Below are 26361 nucleotides of genomic sequence, written 5' to 3' on the forward strand. Positions count from 1 at the left end.
ATTAAAAAAAAAAAAAACTTAAAAATTTCTCTTCCTTTTCCCATCAGTTAAAAGCCTCGTAAATATCGTTTTGTAACTCCTGGAAATTTCGTATCTCCAAATAGCTCCTGTTAATGGTGATAAGTATTCCGGAGAGTGCCTGTACTGGTTTCCCAGGAGCTGCCATAAACGAGAGGGCTTAACACAAGAGAAAGGGGCCGGGCGTCATGGCTCATGCATGTAATCCCAGCACTTTGGGAGGTAGAGGCGTGTGGATCACAAGGTCAGGAGTTTGAGACCAGCCTGGCCAATATGGTGAAACCCCATCTGTACTAAAAATACAAAAATTAGCCGGGCATGGTGGCACGCACCTGTAGTCCCAGCTACCCGAGAGGCTGAGGCAGGAAAACTGCTTGAACCCGGGAAGCGGAGGTTGCAGAGAGCTGAGATCACACCATTGCACTCCAGCCTGGGTGACAGAGCAACACTCTATCTCAAAAAACAAAAAAAAAGAAAAAAAAGGAGGGGGTTTTCTTTCACATTTCTGGAGGCTAGACGTCTGAAATCCAGGTGTTGGCAGGGCCCTGCTTGCATTCCTAGCTTGTGTGGTTGCCAGCAATCCCTGGTCTTCCTTGGTTTGCAGCTGCACAGCTCTCATCTTTGTGTCTGTTTTCTCTATGTGTCTGTGTCTTCACATGGCATTCTCCTCTGTCTGTGTCTCTTCATGTCATCTTTCCTCTGTGCATGTCTTTCTCTGTGTCTCCTTTTCTCTTCTCATAAGGACCCCAGTTATATTGGATTGAGGGTGTACTTTACTCCAGTAGGATCCACCTTAACTTACATCTCAATAAGATCTAAAACAAACCCTATTTCCAAATAAAGTCACATTCACAGGTATCAGCAGCTAGAACTTCAACATATCTTTTTAGAGGACCTAGTTCAACCCACATGAGTACCCAAATCCAAGAAGCAGAACATGGGAGGATAGAGAAATGAATGACTTTTGACTTCAGCAGGAAGAAATCCACTTTGGCCTACTGAGTTCTTAGGAATTTCTCAGTTTCATATTTCATAAACAAGTAGCTGTTCCAGCTGTAATTTGTGGCCAAAAGAAGTAGTTGGTAGGCCAGTAACCCTGAATAGCTCAGATATCTTTTTCTAGCTTTATGATTAAAATGAACAAACTAAAGGGCTTTAAACACAGTCTGTGTGGTTCCCTGACCACATCAGTTACAAGTGCACTGAACATAGGTACCATGGAATAGCCTGCGAAAGAAAGACAGCAGGGATGTGGAATCAATAGATCATGGGGAATTTCTCACTGGCCACAGTCAACTTTATTAACTTAGCTTGTGTCATAACTACCAAGCAGTACCTTGGTTTGCAGTGGTTTTCCATTTTAAACATGAGTATTGATTTAATGTGGAAAATGTTTATATCTTTGTTTTTATTCTAATAGTACAACTAATTATTTCTTGGCGCCACTTGTTTTTCACAGTGTGATGTAGGTTTATCATTTATGATTCATTGATTCAAGACTACTTATAGAGTTCATACTATTTAATAGGCAACATTGTCGGCATTGTGGATGGAGCAAGTTAGAAAAAAAAAAAAAGACAAGGTCCCTGCCTTTATGGTATTTACATTTTAATGTGGAAGATAGATAATAATAAAAAAATGTAATGTAATTCCAAGTAATGATTTATGTCATTTAAAAATCAAGCAGGATTTTGGGAGGGTGAGATGGGAGGATCACCTGAGATCAGCAGTTCCAGACTAGACTGGCTAACATGGCAAAACCCCATCTCTACTAAAAAAATACAGAAGGATTAGCCAGGCATGGTAGTGGGTGCCTGTAATCCTAGCTACTCAGGAGGCTGAGGCAGGAGAATCATTTGAACCTGGGAGGTGGAGGTTGCAGTGAGCCAAGATTATGCCACTGCACTCCAACCTGGGCAACAGAGCGAGACACTGTCTCAAAAAATAAAATAAAATAAAATAAAACAGGAGGCATAGATAGGATATGATGAGGGCATGGCTTCAGAGTGACTGATTGGGAAAGGTCTCTCTGAAGAGGGGACATTTGAACAGGGGTTTTGTAAGAGTTAAAGAAAGGAAAGAAACATGAAAAGCAGCTCAAAGATCAAAGACAGGTTTATTTTGGAGAATAAACCTGAGAGAGGCTTCTAGCCAATTTTGGTCAGGAGTGCTCTCTCTTACAGACTAATAGTATTTAAGGGTTCGGGGTGAGAGAACTTATCACGAGCTTGGAATGTTTCTGTGTGGGGGAGAACTTTATTGTGGGGTGGGAATGTCTGTGGTTGGCGGAGAGCTATCTTGAGGCTGACATCTCTCCAGTCAGGAAGGGGTTTATCTTACAGTTGGAATGTTTCTGGTCAGAGATGTCATTTGTGGTTTACAGTCATGCTGATCTTAGCCATTAGACTGATGCCCTTTGGATTTAGGTGGTTGTTGATCAAGGGGGAATTTAAAATGGCAGTGCTTGTCCAAGATGGCGATTCTCCTGCTCTGTCAGGTTTGAATGAAGTGAAACACTGAAATGTGACTGATTGAAAGAGGAACATGTTAGGTAGAGGGTATAGCAAGTGCAAAGGCCCTGAAGGAGGGGTATGTGTGATGTGTCCCTGGACCATTATGGCTGGAGCAGAACTATAGAGAGGAAGAGAAACAGTGTGGAGAAGAATCCAGGAGTCCCTTATATAGGACCTTGTAGGCTGTGGGGAGAACTTCAGGATTCATTCTCAGCAAAGGGAAACCATCCGAGGAATTTTAACAGGGGAGTGGGATGATCTGATTTACAGTTTCTAAGGGATCCCTTGCTTTTGTATGGAGAACAGGCTATCCAGAGGAGAGAGTGGAAGCACAGTCGGGATACTGTTGTGGTCATCCAGGCAAGAATTGATGGTAGCAAAAAACAAATGGTGAACAATGACTGGATTAAAGTAGCACAAACAGAATTTGCTGATTGTATTGGTCAGGGCCTAGCATGGAATAGGAACTATTTTAGGCCTTTCAGTAGAGGGAATTCAATACAGGAAACCACTTATCCAAATAATGGTATAGCTGAGATACTCAACAGGGGACAGTCATGTTCTAGAAATTAGCAGAGCAGGAAGTCACAACCCTCTTCAAGGATGGAGGGAAATAGCAAAGTGAATTAGAGTCTAGAAGCTGGACCGTCCAGTGGAAGCTAAAACCATGGGTGGGAAGGGGCACGTGGTGGAAGATAGAGCAGTGAGGGAGAAGTGGATGCTGCTAGGAACACCACAGGACACAGAGAAGGGGAGAAATGCCTTGTTTTCTCCCCTCCTCCTACTGTCCAGGCTTCTGCCTTCTGCCATTGCTTCCCATTGACTGAACCTCCCCAGAAGCCAGAAATAAAGGGAGCCTGGGAAATGTAGTTCCTATGATGCAGAGAGGAGCAGGGGAAAGGAGAAGAATGCACAGTCAGTCCTTGCTTAAAGTTGTAGATTCTCAGAAGCTGTGACTTTAAGCAAAACAACATATAAAGAAGCCAACTTTATCCACGGCTAATTGATATAAGCAAGAGCTGACTTCCTAGGGCATATTTCTGGTCACAAAAACATTACTAAACTTCTAAATAGACCAGAACACCTCTCATATTAAACACCAAAACACTTGTGAGCTGTACATGGACTTAAGAAAGGTGAATAAAAACAAGTAAGTCTTTTATTTTCCCAGTTATTCCAGCTCAGGGTTGCAGGTGGCTAGAACCTGTCCCAGCAGTTCAGGACACAAAGCAGGAACCAGCCCTGGACAGGATACAGTGCCTTTGCAGAGCACTGATGCTCACTCATGCTGGGACCATGTAGACACACCAATTCACCTCTCATGCATAGCCTTGGGATGTGAGAGAAACCTGAAGTCCCTGGAGAAAACCCACACAGACATGGGGAGACGCCAGTGGCCTGGCGGGAATTGATTTTTTTTTGTCATCAATGTTATCACAAAATAACATTGAACAAAAGGATATTATTCAAAGACTTACTGTTTCTGAAAACAAACAGGCAATTTACCAGAAGACTGGTAGATGTGGAGTATGAGAGAAAGAGAAGAGTCAAAGGTGACTTCAAGTTTTCATATACTAAGATATCATTCTACATCTCGTATTAGCTACAGATGCTAAGGAATATGCCTACACCATTAGCAGACAGTTAGATATAATATAGATATTTGGAGATCTGTGTATAGATATAATATGTACCTAGCTAGATTTAATTATATGCTGATGATATATAAATATTTCCCATATTTAAATACACACACACACACAAGGATGCAAGATAGCTTTCATCTCAAATGCCAAGGACAATCAATAGGCAGAGGTTGCTTGAATTATGGTGTTAAGAAGGATTGCGAGGCCTTATCTATGCTTGGAGTAATATAGATGACAGAGACTGATAGGCAGTGCCTGCTATGGGCATGAGAGGAGTTGGTTGCCACATAACTGCCAGGTATTAGCCATGTCTGCACTGAAGCAATGAGCTCTGAGTAGCAGAGGCAGTGTGAGCCAAGCCTCACACTCAACTACAGTGCTTCATGAAGGATCTCTGCTCTAAAATATAATGGTAACAGCTTATCATGAATCCCTCATGGAAGGAAGGAATCATGATTAAACCGAAGTTCATGAAAAACAGGTACTGCATTACCCTTCTCCCTCATCTCTCAGGAATTTCAAGAGAACATCTTGTGTCAGTTCAGCCCAATGGGTTACTCATACTAGTGAGTACATGTGGTAACACACCAGTTCTTTTCCCCTTGACCCCTTCATCTTTCTGTGGATGAATCCATGCAGTTCCTATCTTGGGGACAGTTCTTTGAGTTGATAGTCCATTATGAGGTTAATCTAGAGTGAATGGTTGTGTTCACCCACATGTTGTGTGGCATGGCCCCATGCCCTTCTGGTTATTTCCCTGCATGCTCTGGAGTCATCTGGGATGCTCTGTGCCTCCAGCAAACCTTCCATTCTGGGTAGGGAGTTCAACCAAAATAGGAGAAGTAGAGTAGAGGATCTTTTTGGAAACAGGTTTTTTTTTTGGAAATGGTGTCTCATTCGACCACCCAGGCTGGAGTACAGTGGTGCAATCACGGCTAACTGTAGCCTCAATCTCCTGGGCTCGATCAGTCCTCCCACCTCTGCCTCCCAAGTAGCTGGGACCACAGGTGCCTGCCACCACACCCAGCTGATCTTTGTATTTTTGTAGAGACAGTTTCACCGTGTTGCCCAGGGCGATCTCGAACTCCTGGGCTGAAACGATCTGCCCACCTCAGCCTCCCGAGCAAAGAGGCTTTTAAAATGAAGTCCTGTGCTTCTTCAGCTCAGAGCCAAATCATGTGTTTTGCTGTCTGCACCTCCCTCCCCACCAGGTGATGTAGCTCAGCTTCAAACATCTGCCGCCACCCAACCCCGCAGGCTAAGAACATGGTCCTCACCTCCCCATTTGTCTTTCCCTTGCTTTTACATGTTCTGAGACCTGTTTGAAAACGGGAATTTGGAGGATTATCTTTAATGCTCTGTCACTGCCTCTGGTGAATATTAATTCTTGGTTTAACTAATTCAGATAGCAATTAATGTAATTATTACCTGAAAATAAAATCTTTTGATTTTTTGTGTGTTTTTATCTTCAGTAGAATAACAAGTTATTTTATTATTCAAATGGGGCACAGTTCCTGCTGTTTTCAATATGATTTTTAATAAATATGTAAATTCTAAAGTTAATTTACAGCATTCATTGGGAGGCATGATTTTTAAAATGACAAAAATGTGATGGATTGTAAAATTATCCCCCTTAAAAATCATCAGTCATAGTGAACAGAATGTACCAACCTCTTATAATTTTACAGCTTTTTCTTCATCTTATCTTCTGTTAGGGACTTGCTTAAAATTGATTATAAAATGGTATATTTCTTAGGCCATAATTCATTCACAGATTAATTAGATTTTCAGTTAATATCCCATCATCATACGGGATGGAAGCCAAGGGTGTTTTGTAGTCGTTCAGAGTTGCAGGAGCAAAACTCTGATTGCCATTCCCAAGCGACTAAAGCCACCAGCGCTAATCACTAATCACATTCAGACCACATAAAGCAGAACATCTTTCACTCCATTTCTGTTCTAGTTGGCTCACAACAAGAGATCTTTATTGGCCCTGACCAAGAGACCAAAATATACTCAAACATTTTTGTGAGGGGTGATTCTATTTTTTTTTCCTTGCTTAAAATGAAATTTCTATAGCCATCCCCAGAAAGCTTCAGAGGAAGGTGTGTGTGTGTGTGTGTGTGTGGTGTGTGTGTGTGTGTGTGTAGGTAGGTAGGTAGGTGTCCGTGCTTAGCAGGTTTGAATTTAAACATCTTTCTCCCAGTCATTTTCCAATGGGAGCAGCTTTTGGATTATTTTCATGATTTTAAATAATCCTTTGGTAGCACCCAACAGGAGTATTTAAGGGACATTTTGCCAGTAACTTCTTTAACACTGATTTCAGGAAAAGTATTTCTCCAGTCACTTAAGAGAACATAGATATACATGGCAGAGAAACTGCACACACTAAATCCAGCAAAGAGGAAACACCAGCCCACTCACATTTAACTATCTGAAACTCTAAGTTTTCACAGAGTTGAAGAAAAGATAATTATCCCCTTTCACCCTCCCTCCGGTAGCTGGTGCCAGATCTGGTGCGTGAAAAATTGCTACTTGTTACATTGGTCTGTTCCTGCCATATTGTATCCTCCTGCGCAATACAATTGCACAGAGCAGGCTGAAGATCTGCAGAGGGGAGCCTAAGGTTTGAATTACTTAGTCCTTCATTATCCTAGGGATAGAAACCACTGAAGTCACTCAGGCCTCTCCAAGTCTCTCATCATCTTTATGGGTCTGCAGTATTCTTTAAACTCATCCCAGTATTTTAAAACCTTCATTCTAAGGCAAATCCCTAATTCATTTTGTTTATAGTGAGGATTTTTTTTTTAAATAAAACTGTTTGGATATTTTAAAAACCTCACCGACATAGTCTGTCTTTCCATTGCTAAATGGTATGATTCCACTTATTTTGCGTGTTTTAATCTCTAACCTTGCAATCCGTAATGTTGATTATTTCAATGACCTTGGTTTATGACAGTAGAAATGTTCCTTGAAACCATGTTAATCAAATTTTTTTAACAACAAAGTCTATTTTCCTGTTTACTTACTGGGGAAGTTATTATCTCCACTTTCTAAATAAAGGAAACCTAAATGTCTTCTGGATGATTAGACATTAACTACCCCTCAGGAAATAAATGTGGGTTATCCACCGGAAAGTATGGCAGCTTATCTTAGGAATTCAATGGCTTTCAAGGACATTAAAGGGTGTTAGAGAGGTGAAAGTTAAAGTGATAGGGGGGAAAAGGATGACCAGTAAATAAACATAATTAGCATCCTTCTTGTATTCCACTAGCATTTATGGACCACCTATGTGCCAGGTGTGTTCTGGGCACAAGAGATGTGAAGATAAATAGGCTCAGTCCCTACAAGGGAGATTGAGCTATGGCAACCGATATACACAGTAAACACCCACCATGCCATGAGAATGGTTCACACAGAGATGAAGGGACAACAAGGGGCAGTCATCAGTGCCCTTGGTGAGAAAAGAATTCAGAGGAGATTTCCCTCCTTCTGAGTCTCAAGTGATAAGAGGGTGTTGGCCATCCTAAAAGGTGGGGAGAACACATTAGAGAGAGGAAGATGTACAATCCAGAACACAGAAACCCTAACCACCTTTCTGGACTCAAAATTTAGCTTGCTGCCATCCTCAGCTGGCTGGCTAAATAATATGCTTGATAATTATCTGCATGTTACTGACTTTTTTTTTTTCCTGAAGTGTTGCTGAGCAGTTTTAATTTTTTCTGCAAATCCCTGGGTCATTTGAATCCTGATTACTTTTCAGATTGCTTTTTTACCCTTGCCCCTACCCAGCCATTGGGTACTACTTGGTTCAGCCCATTGATTCCTGAGCTTGCCTGGGAATCGAGAATTTTCTTCCTCACCTCCCAAGTATCCCACCTCTTCCCATAGAGGACCCTATATCTTTGAAACGCCTTTCCATTTCATTGCTGGGAAGGATCTTACACCAACTCCTGGAGTTAAGATCTGTGTCTTCAGCTGTCCACAGACTGGACAAGAGCCACAAATGGATGGGCAGATGACTTTTGCCCTGAGAAATCAGCCCTATTCTCCAGGGCAGCCAAAGCACTTAAATCATGGGAAAGTTGCAATTTCTACTGCAGCTCTCTACCTACTCTGCGAAACCTTGCTTCCATGGAGAGAAAAACAGAAGGAAAGCTTCCTTTGCCCCCTGAGTATTCGCTGTCTGGTGGGAAGTTGGGAATGTGGGGGAAGAGGGAATTCATTACCATTAATTGTAGTTCCAGGCCCTACTAAAGCAGAACCATGTTTTTTCTAGGTTGTTGAGAGATGGCATTACCCAGCGCTTCCTTACCTTGAGTTAATTTGCTCATGAGTCAGGAAGTTTAGAAGGTGCCCTGTCTGCCACCAGAGAAACATTCGTTTCCAACGTGGGTGAAGGGCTTAGGTGTGTCCCCCAAGGCCCCTCCACGGATGCCGCCCCAGGAGTCCTGTTGAATGGGGCCACTGGTCACACACAAACACATGTGCCACTCTGTTTCTTTTGGACCAAGCTGCTTCCCATCCTGGGATGAACATATTAATGCTTTAGCAAACATTTTTCCTCTGTGCAATTTTTTCCTGGAGGCAGGAGAAAGAGACCTTCTCATTATTTATCTTGAGCGTTTGATAGGCTTCCTTTGAGAAGGTCATTGTCTGCTACAGCAAAATAATCATGGGATTTCTGGACAAGCTGGTAAGAGAAAAATGATTCATTATTTCAAGAATTATTTTGCCTTCAGTCCCCAAAATGGATGAAGGCTTCTAACAATATGTAAGAGAGAGCAAGGCTTAACTTATAAAGGGAAAAGAAGTTCAAACATTACATTTTTAGCTCTGCTGTGATATCACAGGGGTCAAGGCAGTCCGCCTGTTACCCCCACAGTCTTCCGCATGTCACTGTGCTACTCTTTTTGCAAGAGAAGGCCCGCCTGCCCTCCTTCCCTTCTCATCCATTTGGGCTAATGAGATTGGAAGCTTTTTTTTTCAGTTTCTATTCAAGCAGTACCCTCTCCCTCTGGTCCTTTTGGGATGTCAGAACAGATAGCAAGCATATTTGTCCATCTATAGACTCAACCCAGTCCTACAGTACTTCTTGCCATGTCACACAACGTCTTGCATTTTCACAGCACAGTATATTTTGTCAACTTTTGGGGGAAGGGGACTGCTTAACCACCTATGTAATGGTATCATTACATGGACGAAAAGGCATTTTAAATACAACTAGTCCATCCATGTCTGGTACAAGACACCTGTTATGTTGGGTTATTTTTGCAATAAAATTTGTTTAACTGCAAGCCAGATACTCAGAATGAGGCAGTTTGAGGGATAAAGATACTGAATTTTAAAAGGAAAACTGGAGAGGCTGGGCAATCAATATGACCTTGACTACTCACAAGCCAAATAACTTATGGAAATAATGTAAAGACCCTGTGAACTCTTTGTCTGACAGAAGGGTTTTAAATAATATTTTAAGAAAATCAAAAGCAAACATCCCCTGGACCTTCTTTACAGATTAGAACTGAAATGAAAGACCCTGGGTTACACAATTAACTATTGATTTTGCTGATCCATATTTAATTCTCATAGCAATCGCATTGTGTTTACACAGCCATGCGGGGCAGACATACTTCTCTTGGAGCAAGGAGCCTTTCACTTTTACATTAATTTAAAAATTAAATTGTTCTGTGCATGTGAGACAAAAATAAAGTTTATTTTTATTGTAGCGAATGGCTGACTTAAACTTGATAAAGTGGCATAAAGCCAGCTGAAGAGAATACTTTTTATAATGCAGTATTCAGGTTGCTGAATGAATATATTTCATGTGGCAGAGAGAGACTAAATAGCATCTGCTAGTACCAATGCTACCTGGTACTAGAATTTTGTGCTATGACAGCTATAATTTAATCTCCCTACAGTTTAATTTCTTGGTTTGATACATCCAGTAATATTTGTAGGTTTATCACTCAAATAGTCAATCTCGTTGCTGCCTCTAAGAATGTCATCAGCATGATGTTTCCATTCTCACCTGAAAGCACCAAGATGGGTCACCAAGCTTCCTCTCCCTGAAAGAACTAGGAGTCTGAATTTGAGCAAATTGCCTGGACTCGGCTCAGACCAGATGAGGCAACACTTGTTGGCTGAAGAAAGAATTTAAGAAAAGGGTAGATATAATGTCTGTACCATCTGTTAGGTTGGCACAATTACTTTTGAACCAACGTAGTATCATGGGCCTGCTCTTTCCAACAACATTTTGCCCCATGAGGAGCTTATTGTATTGGCTATTGCACCTGGATTTCCGTAAAGCAGTGGCAGCTGTTGCCTCACCCAGCTGCTGACCAAGCCTACCTAGAGGTGCAAGAGAAGGCCCCAGATGGCTCAGAGCTGCCAAACCAGCATGACCGTGGGAGGTGAATCCACATGTCTTTGCTCTTGACAAAAAGGAAATTGCTATTGCCAAAGTAACCAATAGTCAGACCTCCGTTAATCCAAGAAGTGTCCTGGTTCTTGATGCTAACCTGGAATCTGCCTGCCCCTCCTTTCCTTTCCATCCATTTGGGCTAATGAGGTTGGAAGAATTTTTTGTTTTTAGGTTCTATTCAAGCAGTACCCTCTCCCTCTGGTCCTTTTGGAATGTCAGAACAGATAGCATATTCATCCATCTATAGACTCAATCCAATCCTACAGTACTTCTTGCCATGTCACACAAAGTCCTACAGTTTCACAGCACAGTATATTTTGTCAACTTTGGGGGGGAAGGTCCAGGGATAGGAAAGCAACTGTATTATCACTAGTTAGGTGACAATCTGAAATGATCTTATTGCGTGTGTCTCTTCATTATGGAAAAACACATAAAAGAACACTCAGTCCTATGAACTCTAGAAGGAAATAATGAAGTGAAAGATCTATCAGTGGCAACATTCATTGAGCATCTAAGATATTCAAGACACAGTGTTAGAATCTGAGAAGAAAAGCAGAATAAAATCTAGTCCATGCCCTCTTGAGGCTTGCAATTTAGTTGAGAAGTGGGATATGAAAAAAGCCTATACAATAGAATGGATGTAAGCTCAGGGTCAGATGAATAATGTGGCCATTTAGGCCAGAAATTCATAGAAAGAAAGATCTCTGTGGATGAAATATCATAGAAACAGAACTAGCAACCCTTCACTAAAAGCAAAAAAAGTTATCAAATTTGTTTACTATTGACAACAATATGGAATTAGAGAAAAAGGAAGAAATTCTGATTTAGGCTTTGTGCGGTGGTTCACGCCTGTAATCCCAGCACTTTTGGAAGTTGAGATAGGTGGATCGCCTGAGGTCAGGTGTTCGAAACCAGCCTGGCCAACATGGTGAAACCCCATCTCTACTAAAAACACAAAAATTAGCCAGGCATGGAGGTGCACGCCTGTAATCCCAGCTACTTGGGAGGCTGAGGCAGGAGAATTTCTTGAACCGGGAGGCAGAGGTTGAAGTGAGCCGAGATCACACCACTGCATTCCAGACTGGGTGACAGAGCGAGACTCTGTCTCTTAAAAAAAAAAAAAAAAAAAAAAAAAGTAAAGAGAAAGAAATTCTGATTTAAACATGTCAAATTCAGAAAGTCATTAGACTCAGAAAAGTTAAGAAAGGTGAGTGTAAATAGTAACTAGTTAACTTATGAAAAAAATCTGCCTAAATGATGTTACAGACTGAAAATGGAGGAAGATCAAAAGAAGCTTTAGAAAATCCAGGGAGTTATTCCAGAAATACCATTGGGGTGGGCACATCCATAACTCTGAGTCTGACAGGATATTTGTGTTCTAGGTACAATTATTAGACCAAAGAGCAGACTGGGTAGATGATTCTAACTCAACGAGGCAGTTTTCAGGGACTCACTTTCCGGTATATCTGATGCTTTGCTCCATATTTACTTCATATTAAAGAGTCCTTAATGTGTATTCCATGTGACTTTTCTCATACACTACTGTATCTGTACTATCTAGAATACTTTCTGGTACATTGTAGGTACTTGGTAAATATCTGAAGAATAAACAAATGATGTGGCAGGAACAGCAGTCTCCCTATTTAAGTATTCATTACAATCTGGGTACAGAGTTGAAGTGATGTCACTGTCATATTGTGGTAGGGCAAGGGATGGAATCCAGAATGGAAACAGATTCCCATCGGCAACCTCTCCACCAGCATGTCTCCTCATTCTAGGACCCCAGTGCTTCCCGGGTAGTGGCCGTTAAGAGCATCCTACAGTTGTTGCCATGAACTAGAGTGCAACACAGAATTGATTGTTGAAAGAATCTTTAAAACAATTCCCACAAAAAAAAAAAAAATCTTCTTTTCAGAATAAGGATCAATAAATTTGTTCCAATTCTGAATTGTCCTGTCTCTCAGGATTCAATATGTCAAATAGCTTTATCCAAATGAAAAGCTGACCAGCTCTTGACCTAAAACATGAATTGCAGTAGGAAATGAATCACACATCAGTGGAGCAAACATTCTTGCATCCTCCAATATCAGCATGTTCCTGGATGAACCTTAGCTTGCAGGCCCATTTAATTCCACAGCTGTTGTAAAGTGCCTAATAAATTGGGTGCCATAATGCATTGTGGCTCCTAAATGGCCTACCAAACTCTGTTGGAAGTAATTCCAGGTCATCTAGTTATTTATATAGGTTAATGAATAACATAGAATGTTTTTCCCTAGCTTTGGCACTCACAACATACCTCATAAAAACTTAGCACTTTCAGGTATAATTTTATGATGTCCACCAATCTCTAATGGAGATTTTCTTTTGGAAGGAGAACTTGCATGGGAAAAATAGTAGTATAAGCTTTTTTTTATATTCACCTGATTCACAAAAAAAAAAAAAAAAAAAATATTTTTTTCTTTTACAGTCAAAAATCTATCACTCCAAAGTTAAAACATAGAGTTATCATGTTATAATACATAAGTGAATGCTGCATTTTCATCTGAAAAAAGTTCATGGACTTTTTATGCTACAAGCACAGTGACATCTAAGCCTGCCATGGCCCAGCTTGCTGAACAGACAGGTTTAAGACATATTTAAGACATAAAATGATGGAAAGGGTAGTAAAAAATAAAAAAAGGCTAATCAATCTTTTAAGTCAAGTGAATAGTATATACATTTATTTTTACTCATAATGGTATATATAAATTAAAAGCAGAAAATCTCGATGCCCTCACTCTTGTCAGCTGAAATTCTTAACCTTACTTGAACAGATTTAGAAGTTCTTAGGAACTGCTCAATTCTCATTCCTGCATAAATTATTTAATTAATATTACTGTGCTAGAAGAAAAAGGAATCTAACAACACAGAGAAACATGTTCCAGTTAGTTAAGCTGCTTACGCAGACTGATAGCAATGAGCTGTCTTGTTTGCCCAACTCTGGATCATCAGAAAATAGTGCACATTTTTACTTTCGGAGAAATTGACCACAACTCATCAAATCTGAAGCATTATTAGGGGCAGTCAACCTTTGTTTTAAATTATCTTTGTGGATCTGTTCACCCCCTGGAAAACAGAAAATCCAAATTTTCAAATGGGCATTGGAAATGATGACGCTACATCAGAGTTTGCAGAAATCACAAATGTCTTACGTGTTCATATAAGAATTTTACCCCAATTTACACACCTTTCCTCTTCCCAGATGCCTTTCTATGCCATAAGCAAATTTGTGGTTATCTTCCTGCTACTTTATCTTCCTCCTAAGGGACATCTCCTCCCATCTTTCCCCCATTTTCCATATGTGGGGATGTATCTCATCACTGATAAAATGACTTCTCTTTCCTTCAGTACTCTTGATCTAGTGTTTAAATGTCCTTTGTGGCCATTGTTTATCTTCAAAATGCATCATTTTCCTTTCTACAAGGTGTATTATTTTCTAACAACCGTAAGCTTCCCACTGACCTTCTGTCTGCTTGCTCTTTTTCTCAAAAAGTAAGTTCATTTTCCCCCTCTGGGTTCAGGGGTTCTAGGAGAGGTCATTGAAAGCCATCGATCACAGTAAAGGACAGCAATACAGTTATATAGTCATAAAAGCACATCTCTGCTGAAAATTACTCTTTCACCTAATAAAATCTTCTTGCCCTGAGGATACTGAAGAATCTCTAGGACCCCAGTAAGAAAACAGAGTGGCCCCAAGTGCCAAATCACATCTCCCTGAGTGTGGTTGGAGGGAGAGAGTGGTTCTCTATTACCAATGCGTCACATTAATTTTTCAGAAGGGCAAGTGAAGAGTAATGTGTCCAGTTGAGGTAACAGAGGGAACTGAGCACTGGGAGAAAGTAATTATCAAAGTTGGAATTTGACCAGGTTAACAGGGTTAATATCACAACTCTTGAGAAAAGTGTGGAGGGGTCTCTAGTGATCACCAAAGGTCATTCCATCTATTTTTATGCCTCATCTAGAAAGTAGCTTCACCAGGAATGCAGTAAGAGGTGGCATTAAGGAAAAGATTAACTAGTGCCTCTGAGAAAAGAGAAATGACTTGAGCTGCATCTTTTCCCTTGAGGTTGGCCTGCCCCTCGCAAATAGCACTTAACATAGACTTTGAGATGTGCACAAGTCTTCAACTAAGAGACCTTGGATTAAAATACCTCCTCCCCATTCCCACAGCAAGAACATAACATAAAACTCTTCCCTGAATCCATCTTCTCCGTGCTCAAGATTTGTTCATGAGTAAAGGGATGGGGTAAATCATATGTTCAGCTTCAACCCAAAACCCTTGACTAAACAGACTGTCTCTTAGACTTCATTTATTTGCTTCCAAATGGAAGCTCTGCCATCTTTCACACCTGCTGGATCACCTCCTTCCCATTTCTTTGCCCACAGAGAGGCCTCGCTGCGCAAACTAACTCCCTGCAGCACCAGAATTTTCCTGCATCTTCTTGGCCTTCATATATGACTATCTAGTTAAAATCTGCATCATACGTAATGAGAGATGTTGGGTGGTAGTAAGGGACGCCTTGTACACCTTCTTCTCAATTTTGAATGTTTCCACATGGAAGGAGCTTCCTAGGGTAACCCTCCTGGAATCTCTGGGCCCCCTTATTCACTTCTCCCAGGGAATGAGGGACTGACTTGCCTAGCAAGTTCAGGAAGGGAACTGCAAGTGCTGCTCCCCACTTCTTGCACTTCCCAGTCTCCTTCTGGAATCAGACTGTCAGAAGCACAAAATTCTGTTGTATTCCTTCATGCTGTAGTTTTTACAGGAAGACACTTGTTTCCCAGCCCAGGGCTGCTGATCACTAAACTTGTCTATTTCTTGGGATCAGTGTTAGGAAACCCACTTCTTTACAGATAGAAACCTTGTTCTTCAGTCAAACTTTCTCCTGGTAAAGCTCATCTTTTGGCCTCCCATCAGCCTTTTTCTTTTATTTTTTTAAGTCATTGAGAACTAAGGTGGAGAAGAGGGGTGTTAGGGTTGGTTATTGTGCCACCTCAAATTCCAGTAATAGACCCCCAGAACATATCCAGTTGAGAATATTTTAGAGTAACAGAGCTTTATAGACTGGGAAGATTCAAAAAAACCTTTAATGGGAAGAAACTAAGGGTCAAAGGGTTTACACAACTAATTAGCACAATGTCAGGAATTGCACGCTGGTTTTTAAATACTGGGGTAATATACAGTGATTAAGATCCCAAGTCCTGTAGTCAGACTGTTTCTGCTCAAATCCTGATTGCCTAACTTATTAGCCACATATATGTGGACTAACATTTAGACCTCTCTGTCTGCATTTTCTCATTTGTATAATGGGGATGATAATGGTGCTATCTCATAGGCTTGCTGTTAGGATTAAATGAGATAATTCATGCAGTGCATTCAACCCAGTACCTGACTCGTAGTAAAAACACTTTATAAAGAGGGCTATTTTCCTACCACGTTTTCTTGATCCATTGGCAGTGAATCTCTATAGCAATAGAGAAATAAGAAATTATGTTGATTAAAGTCCTGTTTGCATTAACTTGTGCTAAAAGCCTCCAATCCTCAATGTAAATGTTAGTGCCCAGCTGAGGAATGATGCTGCATTTGAATTTCACAAATAGATTTGATCTCTTCCTGACATTTACAGTAGATATACTAACCAATATTTTTAAGATATAATCAAAGGATGGAAATGTATTTGAAATAATGAAAGAATAGCATTTATCATAGAATAATAATTGATTGCATTATTTCATGAATTTGCTGCTTGTTCTCCTCTACCATGGACAGGAGTTTCTGGCTGTACACACATAACATGTATCTCTTTGAAGCTGATACCATCATGCATATATTTTTTGCTAGTTTATCACTTGAGTTTTTCTGTATCACCTTATATGTTTTCCACCTCTTCCTTATGGCAAGGGTCCATATCTCCTCCAGTTTTATCCTTCTTGGTGTTCAGGATATTGCTCTAGTCAGAAATCTCTATTTCATGACTATTGTGAACTGTTAGAAAAAAAAAAAAAAAGCTGCTGTGAATTTTTGTGTGAAAAATCAGAAAACTAAGTTTTCAGGCCTAGTTTCACTTGGATTTGAATCTGTGTGAATCACAGATTCCATAAATATCACATGGAAAGTACAGTTGACTCTGGCCTCATTGACCTTCCAGGCTGATGGAAGAGCAAAGTGAGATCATATATGAGAACATGGTTTGGAAGTCAAAGCTTTTTATAACCCACATACTGGCTGATACTTTCATGAGTCTGGTTAAGTTTCCTAGAACCTCTTGGGGTAGGCATGTCTCTATTTCTCTTTATAGTGATTAATTGTCTACTACAGAATCCCCAAAGGGAGAGACCCTCTGGGCAACTCCTGGTCCTGAAGTAGACTACACAGTGTTGTACAGATGCAATAGGAGCATAATAGATGGATATTTATTGGAATGCCCTCCCTCCTCCTTTCTGTATATTTCAATCCTATTTGCCCTTCAAACCCATTCCAAGAGCATCCTTTTCTATAAAACTTCCTCTGAGAATCAAGACCACAAGACTATTTGCACAAAGGTGGTCACATAGTAGATAGGTTTGATTGAATGACTGCTTGACTACAAGGAATTAAATTAATAAAGGTCTAATTCTCAAGAGATTTCTGGAGAATATGTCACTATATACTTCCTGCTCGAATTATCACTAACAATTCCATGGTTACACTAAAGGCAGGGAAATATTTTAAGAACATGCAAAGCTATTTATTTAAACTTGAAAATGTATTTTCATCTTGCCTGTTTAGTCCTACTTTTATTCCCAAGTGCAGTTTAAAAAAAAAAAAAAAAATCCACCAAAAAGTCATCTGTACAACTGTTGCCACCTATAGGTGACAGATGTAGTAGATTAATTTCATCATCATTCTGATGAAGCACAACCTAGGAAGGAATTGGCAATGTTTTATGGAACCTACACAATTCTTGTCAAACACTAATCTTCACTGGATCTATCATTATTGTTTTTGATCTGTAATTGCTATTTCAGATGCTTCCCTTAAAGATAATATTGTCTAATATTCATAAAGTACTTTTCCAAGATGAAAGTTGAGAGCTTCATCTCTGCAGGTAGATGGCCTAGATCTAAATCCAAAGTCCATCCCATACTGCTACAGGACCTTAAACAAGTTACTTACCTTCCTCAAGCCTTGATTGCCTATAAATGGAGATACTAATGGCACCCACCCTGTAGAATTCATGTGAGGATGGAAACATATAATCTATGCACTATGCTTAGCCAGGTGTCTATACAGAACACACACTGTTAAATGGTAACTGTTATGACCGTGATTAGTTTGCAAAGCACTTTCACATATAGTTGCTGCAAACTGATGTGCGTTATTTTGTTATCATGTGCCAGATAGATCATTAACACATTATTGTTTCACCTCAATCCCTCCTTATATGTTAAATCTAAATGTTATTCAACTACAAAATTTTAAAACTATCTGAGATCTGACAAGACAATATTGAGGTTCGGTATGCTCCTATAGGGTAGAAAAGTAAGCCACTTTAGTGCTTTTATTCTTAGCTGGCAGAACCACTTGAGGAGCCCAAAGACATAGTTAAGACTCTTCTGATGCTAGGGGAAGTCTCCGTTAAGAAACTACTGATGATTTAGCACTGGACTAGGCCTTTGAAAAGAAAGCTGGGGGAAGCGGAATAGGGGAGTGGAGGAGGCAAGGTAGGACACTGTTAAAAAAAAAAAAAAGGATAAAACAACATCCCTGGCTCAGAATCTCAAACAGTGCAAATATTTCAATTTGGTATGCATACTGGGTATTTTGTGATTGTTTTCTTTAAATGTGAGCCAATAATTAAAAGCCAGTGAATTTTAAATATAAGCAAATATTGATCTAGATGTATCTCCTCACCTTTGAAATCAAAAGATCTGCACCCACATTTCTGCACAGCTAGATCTAAGTAGCTGCTACTGCCTTTAGATCCAGCACATGCTCCTGAGCTGGCTGCAGCCCTCACTACTCCTTATTCAGCTCTGCCTGGAGGCTGAAAGCTAGTTGGCCCCTATGGTCACTTTTGCACGGATGTTGTTTTTACAGTCAAGAAATATGTCTGCACTCACTTTTCATCAAAACTCTAAAAATAAAAGGAAACCCGAGAAGGTCATGTTTCTTGTTTGCTTTTTTTTTTTTTTTTTTAAATGATGGTCCCTTCTTTCATTTCTATAACCTCCCTGTCAGGTGTAGGTTTTCTTTGTTATAATTAACTGAAGCAACAACTCTGCAAGCCTGAAACATTTGAAAACCTGATGACAGCGAGTGTTTTACTGGTAATTAACTCTTTGCATATTCCACCATTTCACAACGAATTATACTTTCCACCTGTGTGTCTTCCCGCCAGGGCTCATGTTCTGCTAGACCAGTGGGTCTCACATTTCAGTATGTATCAGAATCACCTGGTAATCTTGTTCAACACTGATTGCTGGCCCTCAGAGTTTCCGATCTAGTAGGTCTAGGTGGGATCCAAGAACTTGCATTTCTAGCAAACTCCTCGGTGATTTTGATGTTGCTGGTCTGGGGAACCCACTTTGAGAACCATCATTCTAGAATAAGAATCCAGCCTTACATTTACTGTGCACCTACTACTCTCTGCCAGAGCTTTAAAGTTCTTTATTTCTAATACGTATTGCAATCCTGAAATAAAGATGTGTTTTATCACCATTTTACACCTGAAGAAGGATGCTTGTAGCACTCAGCCCATGAAAGGGCCAAGCTGAGATTGAAGCTCAGCCTCTCTGCCCTCAGGGCCTCAACGATCCCCTGCAGGGCACAGTTTTATTCAGCTGTGTATCCTCAGTACCAAAGCCTTCAGCCTGCCTTGCACTAGCTTCTCTAATGAGTGTGCGTTTAATGAATTTGAGATCCACATAGATGAGAAATAGGTAAGAAAAATACTTGTGGTTCTTAAATGAAGAAAAAGGGAGAAGACATCCAGGTAAAGAGAAAATTGCATTGAATGCCCTTTATTTACCTACGTTTGGTCAATGTAGGCAAATTGGCATAGTATTAAAAGGGGCCCTTGGATGGAGTTATTTCTAATTATGGAGCCACTTTTCTGTAATCAGCTAGGAGTCTGTTCCTTAGCCTGCCTCTGGTTTCAGGATAGCTGTTTGAGATTGAAAATTAGCTCCGTGAGTAATGCTTCTGCACGTTAATAGTATAATGAAATAAGCACTAGATCTAGGATGATTTTCAAATCTTCCCGTAGAATTATATCATTTCCTATAGCAGAGAAATTCTGCCCGTGTCTGCTCTTGGAACACAGAAGCCATCCACTTCCATCTCTGTCTTCTCTTTCTGTTAAATATTTAGCATGTGAGAATCCATAGGCTTTGACTATATCTATTTTCCCCAATCAAAACAGTTTCCTCATTGCAACCTTGTAAGTCCAGCATAACAATGTTGGGGGTGGGGAGCATGGTGCACAGCAGAACTGCACATGTTAGAGACGGTTTGGCAAGTTATTTAAGTGGAATTTTTGGGTAACAAAATGGAAAACAGGACATTTTGTCCTTTATTACGTAAGAACATGATTTAATGGAAAGAGCAAGAGCGTGGAAGGCAGCCAGATAGAAATTCAAATCCTGTTCTCTGCCACTTGCTGGGCAACCTTTGGCAAATACCTCTGTCACTCTGAGCCTTGCGTGCCTTCTGTTTAAAATGGGGATGTTTACTTTCCAGGTTTGTGAAAAAGCTGATAGAATCCTTTAAGCGTCTTTTACCTAGTGGATGCTTAATAAATGGTAACCCTTACTATCATCTCTAAGCCCCTGGGCCTGCTTCTTTCTTGTGTTTGGATGGAATTTCTGCTGGAAAGAGGAAAAGAAGATGAGAAACATTGTAGACACTTTTACACATCTGTTCTTGTCATTGTTTTTGGCATCAGTGGCTCCTTCTGTCCTCACCTTAGCCCTTAGGAGCCAACTGAGCAACTGAATATATTTATGTTTACAGGGTTTACCTATAATAATTATTGAATTTGGTTGCAGTGCTTTATAACATCACACAGGGTATTCATAACAGTAATATCCCAGTATAAACTGGTATTACTAGACCTTCTGGAGCAGAGGGGTTACTCAGCTGTTCACCTGCCACTTTAATTTTCAAGCCCTTGGGCCTTCCGGGATCTACACCCAAAAACCTGGAGATCTCTTTCAAATGTCTTAAGTCCCATAAAGGGACAAAATACCAAAATGGCAGTGCTTCTAACAAGCTTAACATGTATTCGAAAATGGCAAGTTAAGGGATTTTTATGTCTTCTTTAAAAAAAAAAAAATTACCATAACTTCTGGCTGAAATTCAATCCTACTCATATTTAGGAAAAGTACAACTAACAGTTAGCAAGGAAAGAGAGGAGTCTGAAACTTTGATGAAGAAAAATAAGGCACTTTACCTGAACAAATTTCAAATGGATCCATTTAAAATGAAATTAAGTGGCACTTAACTGGTTTGCAAATTGGGACCTATTTATCTCAGTAAAATGATTAAAGTCCTGATTTATCCCTAAAATTGGCTTTATTATTACATTTAATTATACTAGAAGACTGTTAAAGACTTGTAGGTTTTCTCTATCCCTTTAAACTGTACTTTATATAGACAATAATTGAATATTAGATAGAATAACTTGATTTTCCAAAGAAATATGTTTCTAATATTTTCTTCTTTTTATTGCAGAAATTGAAACAACTTGAAGAAACAAAAGACGATCCCGAGAATAGATTATCGAAAATTTCCCTGGAGTCATTCAATACATTTCACAGCAATACTGTGATTTCATTAGAAAAAGAGAAGAACTCTCTGAACAAGGTTGAAGGACAGAAGGAAGAAAAAGAAAAAAATGAAGAGACATCTTTGACATCTTTTTCAGATAGGCCTGGGGTAGACAACTTGGAATCTCTGAGTGATTCTTTATATGATAGCTTGTCTTCCTGTGCCAGTCAAGGTTCAAATGATGTATAAAGGACTTCTCTTCCCTTAGTGAGCTGGGACTGGAGCGCTTAAGAAATGAGGGCGGGGGGCTGGCGGGGGGTGCGCTGCTCGGTAGAGATGACAATAATAAACTATTGCAGTACCAGAGCCTTCATTGTCAAATTCACAGCAGGCAACCCACCAGAGCTAATATCTCTGACAGGGCAATAAAGATAGACTCCATTTATTGTGTTTCAAGAGAATTAAGCGTAAACACACCTATGATACAGAATCGTTAATTTTGCACTTTTTTTGAATATTTGTACAGAGGTTGTAAATTTTTTGGAAGAGAAATTATATTTGTAGCAAAAAAAAAAAAAAGACAGCAATAAATGGAATCAGCGCCATGCTCTTGAAATAATGTACTAAGTCTTAGAAGTTGATGATAAAATATATTTTTTAAAATCCCAGCTGAAGTTTCTGTGATGTTCATTGTCCTGGTCCTCAAATTGTTTGTGGGTACTCTGTAAACCTACAACAGGGCCTGCCAAAAAACCAGAGGGTTCCTTCCTCCTCATCTCCATCTCATAAATCTCAATTTGATAGCACTGTTCATTTTAGTGCAATTTCAGATTCGTTGCCAGAGATTCAGGTGATAGTAATCGGTGTAATTCTGCTTCTGCTGAAAAATGAAAAGGGTCCTAAAGTGTGGACGCTGATTGGGAGTGTGTCATTGTATCAGAAATGACCGGATTTTATCCCCAATACCAGTTTTTCCTTCCAGACATTGCTTTAGATTGTCTTCTACTTAGTTCTTCTCTATGATCCTATTATTTGATTTTTATCTTCTTGCTCTTTTTATTAAAATCTGGGCACTCTAAAAATGAAAGCAAATTTCTATTTGCAATGTTCACTTTTAAAAATAAAATTAATGGTGCTACGAAGAATTCTTTTTAATATCCTTTTTTTTACAAAGACTGTTTATATGTAAGGATAAATTCTATTTTAAAGGTTATGTGTATTTTTTCTAGATGTGAACTATTTATAATTGCTTATGTACAGGAGCTTGTAAACTAGGCACAATAGAAATATTTTTAGGATCTATATGGCTACTTTAGCACATAATTGTTTCTTTAAAGAGTATTGTATGATCAGTGTTATTTGGTTAATTTGTGCAATTTGTTTTATCCTAAATGAAAATTATGTAAAATGTCCTTGTCTTTCAGACTTTAAAAAATCATTTTGTTTCCTTTCTGAATAAAAGTTATATCACAATTGCACCCTCTGAAAACTGGAAATAACTTGCTCAAGGACCTTTTGGCCCAGTCAGTTACTTGAATCATGACTCACACGTGCTCTTGCGATGGGTTCCCGGGAGGAATAAATAAACTGGCCCTTTTGCTCTAGAGATAGTCATTTGGCCAATTGTAAGATCAGAGTCTGCAGACAGGTGAGTAATGGTCAAAGCATTTCAGTCTCCCCGAGGGGTTAACCAAATAGCAATGAAAGAAGGGGGGAGGGAGGGAGAGAAGGAGCCCGAGGCAGACAGGGAGCGAGCTCTGCAGAGGAATTACAAAGCAAGTCATTTAAGCTCCTTTCCAGACCAGCTCAGCTGGGAGGATGCAGAAATAAATGATCAGCGTCCCGGCCGGAGAGAGCTGCCCCAAGAAGTGGCCGCGGGAGAAAAGGGTGAAAAGGGGCAAAGCTTAGGAGGCGATTTCCACGGAAATGGACGCTCCCTAAGGATGTGGGGAAAGGGGGTGGGAATGTGCGGATTGGGGGCGGGGGCACCAACGCACTCCGGCGGGCAAGCGGTCTCCCGCAACACCTGCTGCAAGACTCGGGAAGGAAGGCGAAGATAGCACCGGGGCATCCCCGGGAGTACGCAAGGTGGGTCACTTGGACTTTGCGGAAAGAAGAGGAATTTCAGGGGTGTGGGGAGCAGCCAGAGGCCGAGTCCGAGGCTGGGATGGCCTTCCGGGAGAGGACGTGGGAGTATGTACTAATAATCGGTGGTTTTGGAGAAAGCAGGATGGAGCCGGTCGGCGTTTTGGCGACAAGGAATGGAGGAGAGCAACCCTCTTCTTCACCCTGATTTGCTTTCTGTTGGGACCTCACGGCAGGTGTCCCCGGGACGGCGTTCTCCTAGGCTAGGCGACCAGGGCGGTGTCAATGCACCCTCCAGCGGTGCGCGCAGGCGGGAGAAGGGAGGGCGGCCCGGGCAAGCGCGACAGTCAAGGCAGTGTCCTCACCACACCCCCCTCCAGACTGGCCACGCCGACCGGGTTCTTGACAGAAGGCCTCGGAGGAAGAGGGGGCACAGCTGCACAGGACACCCTAGGGAGCCTGCGAGCGTGGAACTTTGCCAGGCGCACGGGAATGCGCGCCCCTCCTGTCAGCCTCCCGGGGCGCCAGGCTCCAGCGGCCCGCAGTGGGACAGCCTCAGCGGTGTGGGCTGGACCCAGTGGCTGGGGTACTGACCAGTCCTGGAAGGGCGCAGAGGACGTGGAGTGGGGAGGCCGCGTCCCTATATCCGAGGGGCCAGCCGGGCACGCAGTCCTCAGACCCTAGTCCGCACCCAGCAGGTCCCCACGGCACCTGCTGCGCCCTCCCCGCCGCTCCCCCAACCTCCAGCCTCTTCACCTCAGAAAACTACCAGTCCTCTCCCGCTCCCCCCCCAACCCGGCGCCCCTTTCCCAGGAACGTGCGGAGGCGGGAGAAGAGGAAGACAGGAAGGGGGTGGGGATGTAGAGAGACGGTCCCAGCCTTCCCCGCCCGCCACCCCCACCCCAACTCGGCAGCCGTCACGTGGTGCCTGGAGTGGGAGGTGGGGAGAAAAGGCGAGACTTTTGTGGGTGCTCCGGATCGCCAGTAGTTCCTTCAGTCTCAGCCGCCAACTCCGGAAGCGCGGTGATCGGCCAGGGAGCGCGAGCCGGAGGAGCGGAGACCCGCAGCCAGGAGCCCGAGCGCGGGCGATGCAGGCGCCGCGAGCGGCACCTGCAGCTCCTCTAAGCTACTACCGTCGTCTCGGCGGCAGCAGCGCGGGCCCCAGCAGCCTCGGCAGCCACAGCCGCTGCAGCCGGGGCAGCCTCCGCTGCGGTCGCCTCCTCTGATGCGCCTACCCGCTCCCGGTCCCGGGACTCCGGGAGAATGTGGGTCCTAGGCATCGCGGCAACTTTTTGCGGATTGTTCTTGCTTCCAGGTGAGAATGCTCAGAGGCCAGCAGCCGGGGCCAGGTGCGCACAGTCCATCTACCCGCCAGCCCTGTTGCCCCCAAGGCGCCCACCTCGGGGCCAGCCCTGCCCTGGGGCTGCCCAGCGGGAGTTGGGCGGCGGCGGCGACTGGTGCCCTGGGGCGCGAGACTGGGAAAGTGTCCAAGTCCCGCGCTGCAAGAGGAGAGCCGGGAGCGGCGGGTTCGCCGGACTCCGGGCTACAGCTTCTTGGGCTGCATGGTCGGCAGAAGCTGGGCTTGGGAGGAGGGAGGGTCCGAGCCTTGCTGGAGTCTCGGCTAGGGAGAGGGGGCGACATCACCCGAACCCCTCCAAGTTGTCTGGCGCCTCCGGCACCCCGTGGGAGTGGCGCCGCCGACAGGTGAGCGGCGCGCTAGGCAGCCTGCGGCCGCGCTGAAGCTGGGTTGCTGCCCTCAGAGTGCGATAGATGGGGGGCAGCGGGAACGCGGGCAGTTGGGTCTAGACAGGAGCGCGTACACGGAGGACAGCCAGGCCGAAGCGACCAGAGGCGCAAAGGTCTAGCGTCCTCTCTCCAGTTCGCCTACTGGCTCCCGACTAAGCTGTGCAGAGCTGGGACCCCGACCACCGACCCTAGCCGAACGGTTGCCCTGAAAGCAGGGGCCCGGAAGAATGGGCCGCGGGGTCGGGATCCAGGGTCCGCGCGCTCACAAACGCTCTCTCCCACCCTCTGTGGCCACCCGGGTCGCCGCGGGGACGGCCCTGGAGAAGGGCCGCAGACCCGGGCTCGGGCACTTGCGGCGCAACAGCACTTGGCGTCTGGCACCTCCACCCTTGTTCCCAGGTGGTCGCTCAGGGATCCTCAGAGCCCTGGCACAGAAACGCTGACTTTAAAAATTAAATAAATAAAAACTGAAAAGACGTCTGCGAATGTAATCACGAATGGTGCCAAAATAGTAATTAAGTAATTTGTAACCAATTAGCAATTAGGCAAATCCTTTGGCTTTGGCTGGAGCTAACGCACGTCTCCAGAGCTACTTCGCTCTTCGGGTGGTACCGTCGCCACCCTCCTTTCAACTTCTTGGGAAAAGGCCTGGGGTGGTGTTGGATGGGCTCTTTGGGTCTAGAGCCGGGGTCCAGAGGTGGCGGGCACTATTCCACTTTGTCCTAAAGGACCCTAGGTACCCGCGCCGTCCCCTGCCAGTTTCAGCCACATCTGGCCCTACCCGGAGACCCAGGAATGCAGAGCCCCAAGCCTCCCAGAGGCCGGGAGCCGCCGCGCTCTGGGGCGTGGGATGGTCGTGATTTCCGGGGTGGGCTCTGTGGGGGCCGGATCTGAACCCGACTGCGTCTCTCTCTTAGGCTTTGCGCTGCAAATCCAGTGCTACCAGTGTGAAGAATTCCAGCTGAACAACGACTGCTCCTCCCCTGAGTTCATCGTGAATTGCACGGTGAACGTTCAAGACATGTGTCAGAAAGAAGTGATGGAGCAAAGTGCCGGTAAGAGCCTGGCAGCCCTCCCCCTCGCTCTGAAGCCTGGGCTGTAGGGTGGGAGTGAGGGGGCCATTAAATAACAGGAAAAAGGACT

General features: G+C 42.8%; 2 protein-coding genes across 6 annotated transcripts in view; both read left to right on the forward strand.

Moving 5' to 3' along the window:
- NCKAP5 (NCK associated protein 5) overlaps positions 1-22865 on the forward strand; it is an 881023-nt gene extending 858158 nt beyond the window's left edge. For 2 of the 3 annotated variants that reach the window (XM_033231709.1, XM_033231707.1), the window contains exon 16: positions 21352-22865. In XM_033231709.1, coding sequence (XP_033087600.1) covers positions 21352-21636 — 285 coding nt within the window. In that variant the 3' untranslated portion in view covers positions 21637-22865. The remainder of the gene's footprint in view (positions 1-21351) is intronic. The other variant, XM_033231708.1, reaches the window with a different exon arrangement.
- Positions 22866-23086: 221 nt separating this feature from the next.
- LYPD1 (LY6/PLAUR domain containing 1) overlaps positions 23087-26361 on the forward strand; it is a 32078-nt gene continuing 28803 nt past the window's right edge. Inside the window, exons 1-3 of one of the 3 annotated variants that reach the window (XM_033231714.1) lie at positions 24561-24612; positions 24719-24787; positions 26136-26273. In XM_033231714.1, the coding sequence (XP_033087605.1) occupies positions 24561-24612; positions 24719-24787; positions 26136-26273 (259 nt within the window). Of the gene's footprint in view, positions 23476-24560; positions 24613-24718; positions 24788-25033; positions 25177-26135; positions 26274-26361 lie in introns of those variants that run through there. The other 2 variants (XM_033231712.1, XM_033231713.1) reach the window with 2 other exon arrangements.

This window comes from Trachypithecus francoisi, unplaced genomic scaffold (assembly GCF_009764315.1).
Source record: "Trachypithecus francoisi isolate TF-2019V2 unplaced genomic scaffold, Tfra_2.0 Lachesis_group13, whole genome shotgun sequence".
Lineage (NCBI taxonomy): Eukaryota > Metazoa > Chordata > Mammalia > Primates > Cercopithecidae > Trachypithecus > Trachypithecus francoisi.